This window comes from Glycine max, chromosome 4, assembly GCF_000004515.6.
Source record: "Glycine max cultivar Williams 82 chromosome 4, Glycine_max_v4.0, whole genome shotgun sequence".
Classification (NCBI taxonomy): domain Eukaryota; kingdom Viridiplantae; phylum Streptophyta; class Magnoliopsida; order Fabales; family Fabaceae; genus Glycine; species Glycine max.
The window spans coordinates 5,701,737-5,715,177 of NC_016091.4; the positions used below are offsets into that span (position 1 = coordinate 5,701,737).

The 13,441-nt window shown below is 31.0% G+C and overlaps 2 protein-coding genes across 4 annotated transcripts; both read right to left on the reverse strand.

Moving 5' to 3' along the window:
• Positions 1-3,212: 3,212 nt before the first annotated feature.
• Positions 3,213-8,716, reverse strand: LOC100811642 (acyl-protein thioesterase 2-like). Of its 3 annotated transcripts, none has more exons than XM_006577791.4 (10): positions 8,454-8,716; positions 7,716-7,801; positions 7,450-7,564; positions 6,429-6,465; positions 6,220-6,289; positions 5,904-6,008; positions 4,697-4,847; positions 4,531-4,613; positions 3,731-3,824; positions 3,213-3,645 (listed from the first exon to the last, which is right to left on the reverse strand). In XM_006577791.4, exons 2-10 carry the CDS (start codon positions 7,744-7,746, stop codon positions 3,555-3,557), a joined length of 777 nt encoding a protein of 258 aa, XP_006577854.1. In that variant the 5' UTR covers positions 7,747-7,801; positions 8,454-8,716; the 3' UTR covers positions 3,213-3,554.
• A 3,797-nt stretch (positions 8,717-12,513) lies between these two features.
• On the reverse strand, positions 12,514-13,431 carry LOC121174819 (U-box domain-containing protein 12). Its single transcript, XM_041015116.1, has one exon. It carries the CDS (start codon positions 13,429-13,431, stop codon positions 12,514-12,516), a length of 918 nt encoding a protein of 305 aa, XP_040871050.1.
• Between the last annotated feature and the right edge of the window lie 10 nt (positions 13,432-13,441).

The following is a 13,441-nucleotide window of genomic DNA, read 5'->3' on the forward strand; positions in this document are numbered from 1 at the left end:
AGGATTTAACTTGAAACTCTTGATAAGTCAAGACTATTAATTATAATTGACTAGACGAAAGGATAGCTAGGCAAATCTTGACACTTTGATCAGGTTATCAACACTATTATCTGTATCTTCTAAAAAAACACTATTATATGTAAAGTAAATCATTTATCCCATGAATCGTAGAAATAACTTATACAAATGATGATATAAAAGTTATAAACTAAAAATTATCTACCGAACGGGTGATTTACTCAAAGTATGTATTTTTAATGGGCCACTAACTTGCTAGCTCGTCGAGTCAAGCTAAACTGACTGTTTTCTTTCTACATTAATTAATTTATGTGTATTTTATAAGAAAAAAAATACCAAACTAAATAGTCTCAATAATTTTTAGACTTGCATTTTATCGACCTAGTCAAGTTCATTAGGTTAGGCAAAATGGGTCCGATTCTTTTTGGACAGCAAATTAATAAGTTCGACCTGGACTAGCCTGTCAGGCCATTAGGCTGGGTCGATTTTTATGACAATTCTAGTTGTTTCTATTCTTGTCACCATTATTCTTACGTTAAAAATATTTTTAATTTAAAATATGAAATTGAATTAATAATTTAATGAAAATTTATAAAATTTTATCAAACGAGAGTTGCAATAAGCACTCCGGATTTATTTTTTCTAGGATCAGGATTTCTACTTTTCTTTTGTAATTGTGCACAAATCCTAATAAGTGTGTGTTTATTTTTTCGTTTCAATTCCTCAAACGAACTTTCAAGTAACATTGAGAAATTACGTTGCTTCACACAAAATGGTAATTTGGAATGTGAGTCAATAGGATGGAACGTGTATTCAAACAAGTCCTAATTGTTGGGTAAATGAGAAGGTGGATTTTTTTGTCTCTTTTAATTCTTAAAAATGTATCAAATTGGAAAAAAAATGGAGTCAAGTGGCATAATCATATTCAAATGTTGTAAATGATATAATTATACAATAATTAATTTACCTTGCATGAGAATCTTAAAAAAAAAAGATGGGTGACGTGTTAAGAAAATAATAGATAATGCAAAAAATTATTGTAATTCCTATTTGTAAAACGTGTAGTTTAAATGAATGTAATTAGAAAATTTGCAGTTTTATCCACATGAAAAGTAAAAATGTTTTCAAAAGTGTTTTAACTTTCACATTAAAAAAAATCCTTTTTAGATTCACATCAACATGAGAATCATTGTGTCAACCCATAAATTAAGTATTTAAATCTGTCAAAAAAATAAGTATTTAAAAAAGAGGGGAAAAAGACTAACGATATAAAATAATTTTATATTATTATTCATTCATAAATTATTATTTATAATAAGTTTGTTAACTTTTATAGATATATTATCAATGATTTATAATTAAATGATAATCTAAAATTATTTTACAATTGTATAGCATCAAACTCTTTAAAAGAAATGGGTGCCTTACTCCGCAAATTAACCTCTTTAACTGTGAATTTAAGCAACAGAGGTTAAATGTCAGTCCATCTAATTATAGGCATGTGTAGACTATTAGATTGATCAATTTAGTGTGGAGTTTAAACATACCCCTTACAGATTGAGTTAGATTAGATTGGATGATTCAATTTTGACTGATGCATTCTTACAGACATTTTAATTTCTTATTAATGGATGTCTTAAACTCCAAATATTAAATTTCATAGTATGTTTCATAGTTTTTTTTTTTGGAAAAAAGTATGGTCATAGTTATATTCATAAAATCACTAATATAATTGTTTTCTAAACCCGTACGTGAGAAAAATAAGATATGTAAAGACAAAATTAGAGAAAATACATCAAATAAAACCCTAAGACTTAATCGATTCAGCTATAGCAAATAGCCAAACACAACATAAAAATTCAATTTTTAAAATATAAACTTCAATGAAACGTGTATATGAAATAAAATGCTTAAATGAGTGTCATGTTAGCCTTTTTATATAATGAACACGCACACCCTTATTAATATTATTGGTTTGGTTTGATTTGGATAAGTTAAAAGTACAAAAACGCAAAGGATGTGCAAAGAAAGAAAATAAAAGTGTAAATAGAATCTCTCACAAGAGGTTATCATGTTCTGGGACCCACTATCACGAGCGCGGTATCTTTTTCGGTCGAAACTAACCCAATACATAAATAGCCCAACTCCCGTTTCTTTTTGAGTTTCCATCAAATTCTGATGAGCCCATTGAAGTTTGCAGCTCAAAAATGATTTTTTAAAAAAAACAATCATATTGCAACCTTGTTGAAAAATAGAAGATTTCATGCCTAAATGTATAGTGGGTGGTATGCTTCAGTTGTTTTGTTAGAGAAGACTATTACTATATATTGATTTTCACTATGTATTTTGTATTTTTTGTGTAGACTACGAATTTGTATAAAACACCAACCATCTTTGATTTCCATTGAAGTTCTAATTTTTTATTTCTTAATTTACTATATATTCAATAACAAGTAAACACATGGGTTCATAATGCATTTATATAAATAACTTTCGTAACATTTAACATTGTTGACATTGATTTATCCCAAACATTTAATGTCTTATATTCAATTATTCTACAATAAAAAATAATTTAGAATTTTTTCTTATGTATAGAGACATTGCTCCGAGAAGCGAACCAAGTCAAAGTTTGGCTAGTTTGTTGAGGGGGGATTTTTAGTTTCGCATTTTCGCTCCATCCTTTCTTTATTTTTCCGCTTTTAGCTAATGTAATCATGATTGTTTTCCCTCGTGGGTTTTAATCTTAAAAATCTCCGTCATAAAACCAAATATTTAATTTCAATTAAAAACCTTACTGAATATGTTTGATCTTCAGTTGAGAGGTTCCAACATCCATTCAAAAAGTAAAATAAAACTAAAAAAACCTCTTATTTGATTTTCAGTTGAATATGATTATAAATTGAGTTTAACGTTAATTTTGCCTTAAAACTCATTGAAGTTAAAGTAAAGAAAGAACAAATTTTGCAAACTCAATTTGCAAAATAAAGTTCATTTTACAGACTTTAATCCAAACTAACAACTTTAGGAAAGTAAGCATTTGTTGGAGGACCTTCTCAAGAATAGAGAGGCAGGGTCCAAATTGTTTGCGGACGTTTCACAGAAACATTGTCATCATTCACATACCCACCAACAACCATAGGTTTTTTCTGTTCATATATCTATAATGAAATCATAGGCAATATTTATAAATATGACTTACTAAAATTTGACTTTATTTAGACAGAATATGAATACAGAAAGCAACATACTACATATCCATGCCCGAATGAAATAAACAAAATTTGCTGGATGTGAAGGAAACTATCCATGTCCTTCCACCAAAGCATTCCCAAATCCCAAAGCAATAAAGATAGTGAGTGACCCTTGGATTCAAAAACATTTATTTAGTACCATGAGAATATAAGAGAGAGAACAAAGCGGCTATGCCATTTACCAATATACCCCACTACACCACACCACTATGTATTCTATAGCCCCTCTTTCATTGCCTAAAACTAAGGTTTTATAATCTGACCTTGTTGAGCTTTATTTCTCTAGTTCAACCGAAACCCCTCCAGTCCCAAATTTGCAGTTAGCCACCTGCAAACTTCATCAGTCTCTTCAGGGACTGTATAGTGACCCAACCTGCAAAGCAAGAATATATTATTCATTAGACTAATGTCATCCGCAAATATGACAGTAATAATCTTTGCAGAATAAAGAAGAATACCCATTGTAGCTCCTAAATATAAGATTCTGGAATCCTGATGAACTTAAGGTCACTGCAGACCTCTCCCCATGTTCATATGCAACCACATCATCACCTGCAATAACAATTTAAGTATTGATCAGGAATAAAATCAGGTCCATCCTGCATGACTGAAGATTTTATCATACAACTTTGAAGTCTTAACTACAACACAAGATGAAACCAAAGAATATTTTGGCTACTAGTACTAACTAGAACATTTGTCAAAGAATGAACATTTGTCAAAAAAAAGTTGAACCAATTTGTAAAGAATGAACTAATTTTTTTTAGAAGTTCTGATAATTCACATTTGTCAAAAAGTTGAACCAAATGAAGATCTTGGCATGGTAAATAAAAGAATCAGCGAATTTCAGACTGGTAATTGCAACATGTGGTCAGTCAGGACAAACTCAAGCAAGGTGTTCACTTCCCAGACAGTATTAAGTTTAGGTCAAGAGTCTTGACCAATAACTCCTACAAGGCATTTCTTTGTTTTTTTGTGCCTAAGAGTTATTATTGACCAGGGCAGAACTACAGATTATTGACGCCTTCCAAAAAAAAAAAAAACTACAGATTATTGACCAGAGAAAGAATAAAACTAGAATCTCAACTTTGATATACATGTATTAAGAAAGATGTTTAATTCTGAATTATTGTCTTATTGATTAGAAAAACAAAACTTGTCTGCAGGCCAACTAAGTGGAAACTGGAAAGGAAAAGATTCCCAATAATAACAATTTAAATTTTAAGCTATAATGATAAATGATAGAACTTATGAATACCTCTTCCATGGCAGAGAAATAAGGGCAACGATGCTGCACGCCTTATGCCATCACGTGATCGTTCAATTTGGTTTTTCAAGGTCCTGGATCAATTAGAAGCTTCTGAGTGGATTATATAATGTATAGCTCTTTACATATTCACTATGACAAATGGTAGAAACCAAACCTTGAACAAGGAAGCCAGCCACTTAAAGAAACAATAGCACTTAAGTTGATAGGGTAAATGTTTCCATTACCATAGTGCCCCAAAACATGGCATGTAGCTGAGTATAGTGCAGTTGCAGCACCCATACTGAAGCCCCCAATACCAAGTTTGACTGTACAGTAAACAGTAGTATTTAAGTCAAATCACTAGCAACTTGAGTTTAGTTAAAAGTTAAAACATTCCCATGAATACAATATAAATGTAATAACTGGCTTTGCTCTAATTTATTAATTAACTAAATACTACTTCAATAACTTCACTCAATATGTAGAAGTATATAAATCTAAACATCTTATTGATGGCAAATGTGGAAAGTTATTTCAACGGCTCAGGAAAACTTTATGGACTTTTAAGCTTGCAATTTTTTCTTGTTATACCATCATACAAGATTCTGTGCGGCTGAATAGAAATTAGAAAGTAATTTTCTGTTGCTACTGAAGCATACATCTAAACAAGTTCTTGTGGTTTTCTTAACAAAAATGCTCTATCTCTTTTTCCCAAAGTCTCAAACAAGTATGCATGTAATTAGACAGTACTCACGGTATGAATACTTGCCAAAGGATAATCAATAGAGTGAATTTCTCTACGGGACAACTATAATACCATATTGAATTTTTAAATGGAATCTACAAAACAAAAATAGTTTAGAACATACATGATTACTTCTATAATCTTCAAATCTTGTTTTATAATTTCATTGAACACTTGAAATATAGGAGAACCCTTTTATTTTCACTCTACATTAACATAAGCAATAGCTCACATCATGTACCCAGCCATATAAGGCTTAGGAGAAACAGATTAAAAGTTAGCAACTGTTTGTAGGGAGATGTATTCTGTATTTGTGATCTTAGAGACTAATATAACAGTTTCTGTTACGACATTTCCTATTACCAATTTAGTTAACGTGGTGAATTGGGAATGGATCCTCTCATGTTCAAATTTCACATGACAAGATCATGTGCAAGTTTTGTGTCAATCTCTCTCATGATGGATATTAAATAAATGGGGCCCTATAAAAATTAATAAGGTGAAAGACACATACAAAACTTGTACATGACCTATCATGTCATGAGAGGATCCTTTCCTGTAGTTAATCATACCATCAAGCAAAAAAACTATGGCAGATCATATCAATGAGTTTCTCAAGTGATCATGGAAAACCTACTATTTGGAGGCTCTGTTGACAAAAGATTGGCAACGTGTGCTGCAGAAGCATCTAACCCCTCCAAATCACTAGGAGCTTCTTCTGAAATCTCCCCAGCATCAAACCCTGGTAGAGATGCCTCAATCAAATTAGACTGTTCTTGACAGTTAAAAACAAGTTGACATTATAGTCCTATACTGAATATACAGTAAGTTAGCAAAGAACACTACATATATCACTGCAGTGTAGAAGCAAATTTTGTAGTAAAAAAGAAAATAGTCAGAGAACAATGGTGTTTTCGAGTGAACACAGTAGAATTTCAAGCATTGAATCTTACAAGCAGTGCAAGGAAATCCACCAAATAAGGCTACAGGCCGTGTAGGAGCAGTTGGGCAAATCCATTTAATCTGTAACATAAATTTCAAGAAAATAAATGGCAACTGATTATCAAGTACACGTGCTTTCCAAATATTGCATACTAGCATGTGGTGAAACATCAGCTGTGCAGTAGCTACTGAAAAAATTACAAAGTATGCTTATTCTTACATTTGGAAGAGGAAGAGTTTCCAAGAGTTGGGACCAGCTGCAAAACAAAATAAAATCCATTTTATTCACCATAGGCTAATCTGGAACTTGTCAACTAGCTATACAAACAAGTTAAAGTAAAAAATATTAGAACTATTTATGAGCTAAGAGTTCTGCTAGTACAGATTAAATACACATTAGAATTATATCACCCCTACCTAATTTTGGGACCACGTATTAATAAATGGCATAATTTGTATTATATGAATATGAATATAAGCACTAATCAACTTGATTTCAAAATTATGAAAATCAAGAGTTTATTACTTAAGCATCGGGTCTATATGTATCCTTTGGTGATTAGTATCTACATGCCTTTAAGTTTTGGTAACAACACAGACAGTGATGTGGTCCCCTTTCTATTTTTTGGCACATAAAAACTCAGAGTCAAGGTTTCCTTTACTGCAAACTTTCAAGCTAGAAAATGAAATAAAATGAATTTTATAGTACTTTTTTGGTTGGCAGTACCTTTGTGTCATCCCACCAAATCAAATTGGCAAGAATCTTCCAAAAGAGGATATGGAGTCTAGGAACTTATTAAATAAACAAACATCACCAGGAGAGGACAAGATATTGACATTCCCTTACTCCATTAAATTTATTAAAAGAAAACACATCCACCACCACCATTTCATTGAAGGCATATTCTCAAGCATGAGAAGGTATCCACTCAATTAAGTTAGCCAGTGAAAAACGAGTAACCTATACAAATATAAAATTCCAAACATCACCAACGCCAAACTGTTCAACCATGCAAAAATTGACAAGGACAGACATTGAGAAAATACATGGCAGTTTATTGCTGTGAGTACAATGAGTTTTTCAAAATACAAACTTTTAATTCCATTTGCCAACCAGCTCAAAAAGTAGAAAACTTTTCCCTTAAATAAATCTCCAGATGTATTCCAATTCTAATAAAGATAGCATCCCTCATTAAACCATAACTGCATAAGATATTCATGTTATATTGTTATCAATGTACCTTGAGCCATTATCACCAAGGCCATGTAGCCAAACTATAGTTGCCTGGTGTTTCCCTTTAGGTCTGACCACATGGGTCCTTCCAAACTCAAATGTCCTTCTAGAAGATCCACTACCTGAAACATGGCAGCAATAAAGTTCATTTAAAAAATGCCAGAAATCCTAGATGATAGAGTTGCTAGAAAGGTTCACTAGTAAATCAATAAATGTAGTGTGCATATGTAGGGCAATGAAGATGGCATGAAAATGTGGAATCACAAAACTGACCAGAACTCATTGAGGAGCCACTGTAGCTCATATTTTCCACTCAAAAAATGCTCACTCAGGTCTGCCACAATGCTTAAGATGAGCTTCTGCAATGAAGAGCACCAACAACATCAATCTCTATTTATAACCAAATGTGAGGGTGGCAAAGGAAAAGAATAATATCAATGAATCTGCATCAGCTACCCTGCTTACAGCACTAGCCAAAACCTCGTTGAAAATTGACAGAAAGTGAAAGGCACTCAAGAAAAGGAGATAGAAACATAAGGAGCCAAAAAAACTTCTTTAAAAAAAAAGTCTTAACCCTTTTATGAACAAGAATCCACAGCCAATGTAGCACAGAATGCAGAGAAGGAGCCAAGGTAAGTATTTTACTTTGTAACACACAGAGAATAAGATTGGAGAATCTATTCTCGTGGAAATTGAGTAAAGCGAGGAAAGCACTTGGCCTAAGAAAACAAGAAGAATATTTGGTTATTAAAAAATCCTTTTTTTTAGCATTTGCCATCTTGAATTTTCCAAAAGATATAATGTGCGAAATGGCATTAAGTGAATGAAGTTGAAAGTTTCACTTTGGAATTATGACATTCATACTTGGTGGTATGAACTTGCTGGTATATTTCTCTTTTTGTATAATATATATACCAGAATCTTACATAAAAAAGAAATTGAAAGTAAAAAGAAGATTGAAAGGTTAAAAGGAAATGGAAAAGTGAACAAAGTTTTGTTCTTTGCACAAACCTAAACAACTCAAGCTGGTGAGAAACAAACTCAAAAAAGCATAAGGGCTTTTTCCTTTTCACCTTGATTTGTCTTTGTTGGCTTCTTCGTTCCCACGACTTTCCCTCCGCTCTTTTTGTTTTGTTACTTCACTCTTCACTCTTCACTCTTCACTCTTCACTCTTACACAACACAAAGCCCCAAGCATACAGCTGCTTGTTTTCTTACAACCTTTTGTTGACCATAATGCCCCTAACTCGGTACTCATCATCACATTCACACTCTAAACAAGAGACCCTAAATTTGGTCTTTAGGTTTGAATAATTTTTTGGTCATGGTAAGGTGCTTTTCATTTTACTCTTTTTTATTTTAGTTTTTTAAAGTTGAAGTTTTTTGTTTTAGTTATTGTTCTCATCTAACAGCATTAATTGATTGGTGATGTAAATGTTGGTTGACACAACATATATATGTGTATTCTTTTTTTAGTAAATTAATTTTTAAATCATTAATAAGTTAATCTTACTGTTTTGAATAAATAACAACTAAAAAACTATTATTTTAAATCACTTATTATTTAACATTGTTACTTAATATCAACAACTTATAATTTAAATGACTAAAAAAAATTCATCTATGAAGATCAAAAGGTTATTTAACCTTTATTTATTACTATGAAATTTTGATAAAAAATGATTAATTTAATTAAGATCCAATAATATAAAAAACAAAATTGAGTCAATCCAATTTATTTGCCTAATATATTAAATTTATTATTATGTTTAGTTATATTATATTGAATTTTTAAAAATAAAACTATAATAAAAATATATTAGTATTTTTAACTTATACATTGCATCAAATAAATGCTTTATATAATTAAAATTTATAACTAATAAATATTTGTTAATATATAACTTATATTATAATTAAAATTAATGATAAATATATTTTTTTAGTATATCTAAAGTACATTAAAAGTTTATCAACTTTTGTCGTTTTCTGAAACAGAAATCTTCGATATTCATTTTTTCAAGGTTGATTGTTGAAAGGTAAAGCAGGTTTCATCCCACCAGGGCGCGGAAAAAGCATACGCTTGTTGGTTTTTCATTATGCATTACAAAGTAAAAAGTATTACATAAGATAAATGAAATAATAAAAAGAAATAAGTATTATCATATTATAAAATTAATATATGAATGCTATCACTCTTATCAATTTATCAAAAATTTATACCTGGTTTTTACTTTCTTTATTGTTAATTAATCTCTGGCTGCTAATATTTTTTTACTGAATAAGTTTTATTTTTACAATTGAAATCTTACACATAAAAATGATGAGTTTGCCATCTGTAAAGATATATCTTATAAAATGAGTTTAAGTTTGATACGTGTGTAAAGATTTGTACGTTATCAATTAATTAAAAATCATTCTAGCTAATACAACTTTTAAAATTAATTATCACAAAAGTTAATTATTTTACCATAAATGATAATTATATATATTATGTTATAATGCATTCCAATTAAATTTTTATAAAATATATTTAATTTTATGAAGTTTATTGTAATGCTAAGACTTTAAGATGATGTCATCTTTTTACTTACAAGCCTCTCTTATTTGGATATAAAACCTTTAAATGATTTTTTTTTAATTCTCACTTGTATTAAGTTAATGCAGAACTGTTACGTACAACAATTAGATAATGTGCAAAACCATTTCTGGCCTTATCTTGCTAATGTGCAGCAAATTTCATTGAAGCTTTTATTAACCTGTGTTACAGGATATCCTGTAATTAACAACCTGTTCTGAGTTTGAAGTTACATAGCATTTTTCTCATATATCAAATATAAAGTACCCGCAAATATTCATTTTCTCTTTCAGAAAAATGGAATCTCATTTATAAAAATTGTACAAGCTTTTTAAGTAGTTAACTCAGGCCAAGCCCCATAAATCAGTAAAAGGAGAATATCGAAGTTAACCAAAACCAAAGAAATAAAAATTCATTGCGAGTGATTTGAATAGCTGGCGTAAAGCAAGCAAAGACATTCTTGCCTTCTTCTGCATCAATTAATTATTTTTTAATAACCTAAACCTAGTGTATTCATCGTGTAACATATAAATATAAATTAAATACCATCACTGTCTCAGAACATTTCAAAAGTAGAAATTCTAGCTAGTATTTTTAAATGGCATGTGTCGGGCATCTATAGAGATTTTAAAATTAAAACTATTATTGATATTCTGTATGCCACTTACACAAGTTCAGACATATTTTATTGGTCTCAAAATTAATATTCAAAACAACATTAAGATATTGCTTTCTCAGTGGGCTAGGGTAGAGAAAGCTGTGAGGTAGGCTTCAAAAAAGTTATTACGGGATGTTGCTGCTTTGCTGTAGAATATATTGGATGTTTGTTGGACAACTTTTATAACTTCGGAGAGTATATTTTTATATAGCTATTTTAATTTTAAAGTCAAAGACTTACTTTATTTATTTAAAGAAAAAAAAGTGAAGATTTATAATTATTAATTAGAAAAATTAAATAAATATTTGTTATACATATTTTTGTTTTTAATCATAATTGAGTCGTTAATTTTTTTAGTTAATAATTATATTTTTTAAAGCGAATACCTTGCATAGCGTTGATGCCTTTAGGCTGAACAGGCGATTGCATAAGATCTAATAATCCACGGTTCCGAAAACAAAAATTATGTACTTCAAGATATTATCTATTGACAATTTAAAATATTAGTCATGAGATTTGATATTTAGTTTTAAAATTTGTATTAATTTTTTTTACACATTAAATTAATCTAGTTATTCTATCCAATAAAACAAAAAACACACCGAAAAAATATACAACAAAAAGTTGATGGAAAAGAGCTGCGAAAACTCACATGAAAGAGCAATGGGAGGTAAGGAGTTTGAAGATGAGGATGTGGGGGTGTTAAGAGAGTGAGTCGGAGAGTAGTGGGGAGGGAAGGGGAAAGTTTTTTTAAAAGGGAAGAAGTGCGAACAGAAGGGTAATTTGGACACTAAGAAAATTAAAAAAATATTGAGAAGTGTGAAGAGTAAAAGATATGGTGCAAATAGAAACCTATTAACCAAAGTTGCCGTAGAAAAAAATATTAAATTACAAGGGTCAAGAAGGCCTAGGTAAGGTCCCGCATTACCCACGGTAGTAACTTGTTATTTTGGATAGATTGGCCATGAAATTAGTACTTATGTTCTAATCATTTTAGTTGTTAAGATTTTACAAAAGTTATTTTAGTCTCTGAAATTATAAACATAAATCGTTTTAGTTATTACTATAATTTCGGAGGTTAAAATGATTGTCAATTAAATTAATTAATATTTTTACATTAATATTCGTAATTTTAGGAACCAAACAAGTAAAATACATGGATACATGTAACTTATATTGAATTATATTATATTATATATCTTTTTGTACAAGATCAGTTAAACTTTCATAACAATTATAATGCATAATTTACTAATTGAGGAAGGCGAGGATAAAGAAATGAGCTTTAAATTTGAAAAAATTATTAGATGATCTTAAACTACCACTGATTTATGATTTCAATTAATTTCTATATCACATGTAATCAAATGTTATTGATTATTTTCTCTTCAATTAAAAAACTTAAATACGTTGAACATAGAAATTGGTTTATAAATAGATGATGATTTAGATGTATGGGTGTGTGTGAGTTAAGTACATGTAGTAATGAGAAATTAAAACACAGGTAAAAATTGAACCATTCAATCCAATTCAAAAATTACATTTTATTGGATCAAATTGGATTGGATTTTTTGAAAAAATGATTCAAACCGAATCATTTGTTATTTTAATTTTTTGATCAAATAACTTTGGGTTCAAAATCAATCCAAACTAATCCACAACCAACCTACCATATATTAGCCTAACATATTTGTATCACCCAACAACCCTGCAAATTAACGAAATGATTAACTTATGAATTAGATCAAAAGTTAAACAACTAATATTATTATGATCTCAATTAATTTTTCGATCAAGTATTATTAATTCTTTGTGCTAAGTTAAAAATTTTGAAGTTAACCATGCAGGGAGCAAGCTTCCATATCAGAGTCCAAGCTCAGCTTTGCCATCTTCTTCATCAAGAAATCCGCCTTGTCTCGAACTCTCACGGAACCCCTGACACAAAGATCAGCCAACACGGATGAAAATTCGGACAACATCAAAGCCTCCATGGCACAATCTTCACTGTCATCAAAAAGGCGAATAAGGATATCAGCTGCACCCTCCTTACTCAACAAGGACCTCCCTTTCATCACACTCAGCATTGCCTTAACAATCTCATCCGTTCTCTTTAAACCATTCAACCCTTCATCAAACCTCGCAAGGAGACTAAGAACAGCAAGAGAAGTTCCAGCCAAGTCCTCATTATCAGTGCCCTTCGCAACTCGAAGTAGCACTGGCACTGCCCCAGCTCTCACGGCCAAAGTGCAATTTCCATGAAAATGAACAAGCTCAGCCAAAGAACTCAAAAGGTGGTGTGCATCATGAGAACCTTCAATGGCTTTCACTAGCAACTGAACTGTGCCTGCCACCCCAAATTTGGCCTTGTTTTTGTCATGCATGGCCAAGCTGCAAATCAGCGAGGAGGCCAATTTGGAGGAATCAAGGGAACTTGTTGAGGTGATGAGGGAATTGAGGTAGTGAATGGTTTCCATGTCAGCAAGAGATTGCTTCAAATCAGGATTGAGGGATAGGTTGAAGAGGGTTAACAAGGAAAGTGTCTGGATGACAGGGGAGGAAGAGTTTGTTAGCGAGGCTAATGTTGGGATGGCATTATCTGTTTGAGCTAGCATGGTTCTGTTTTGGGGACTAACCTTGGTGATGGAAGCCAACGTTTGAAGAGCTTTCTCCTGAACTTCAATTGAGTCTGATTGAACCAGGGATAGACATTCAGTAATAGTGTCAACAACACGGGATACTGATGATACTGACATATTTTTAGGC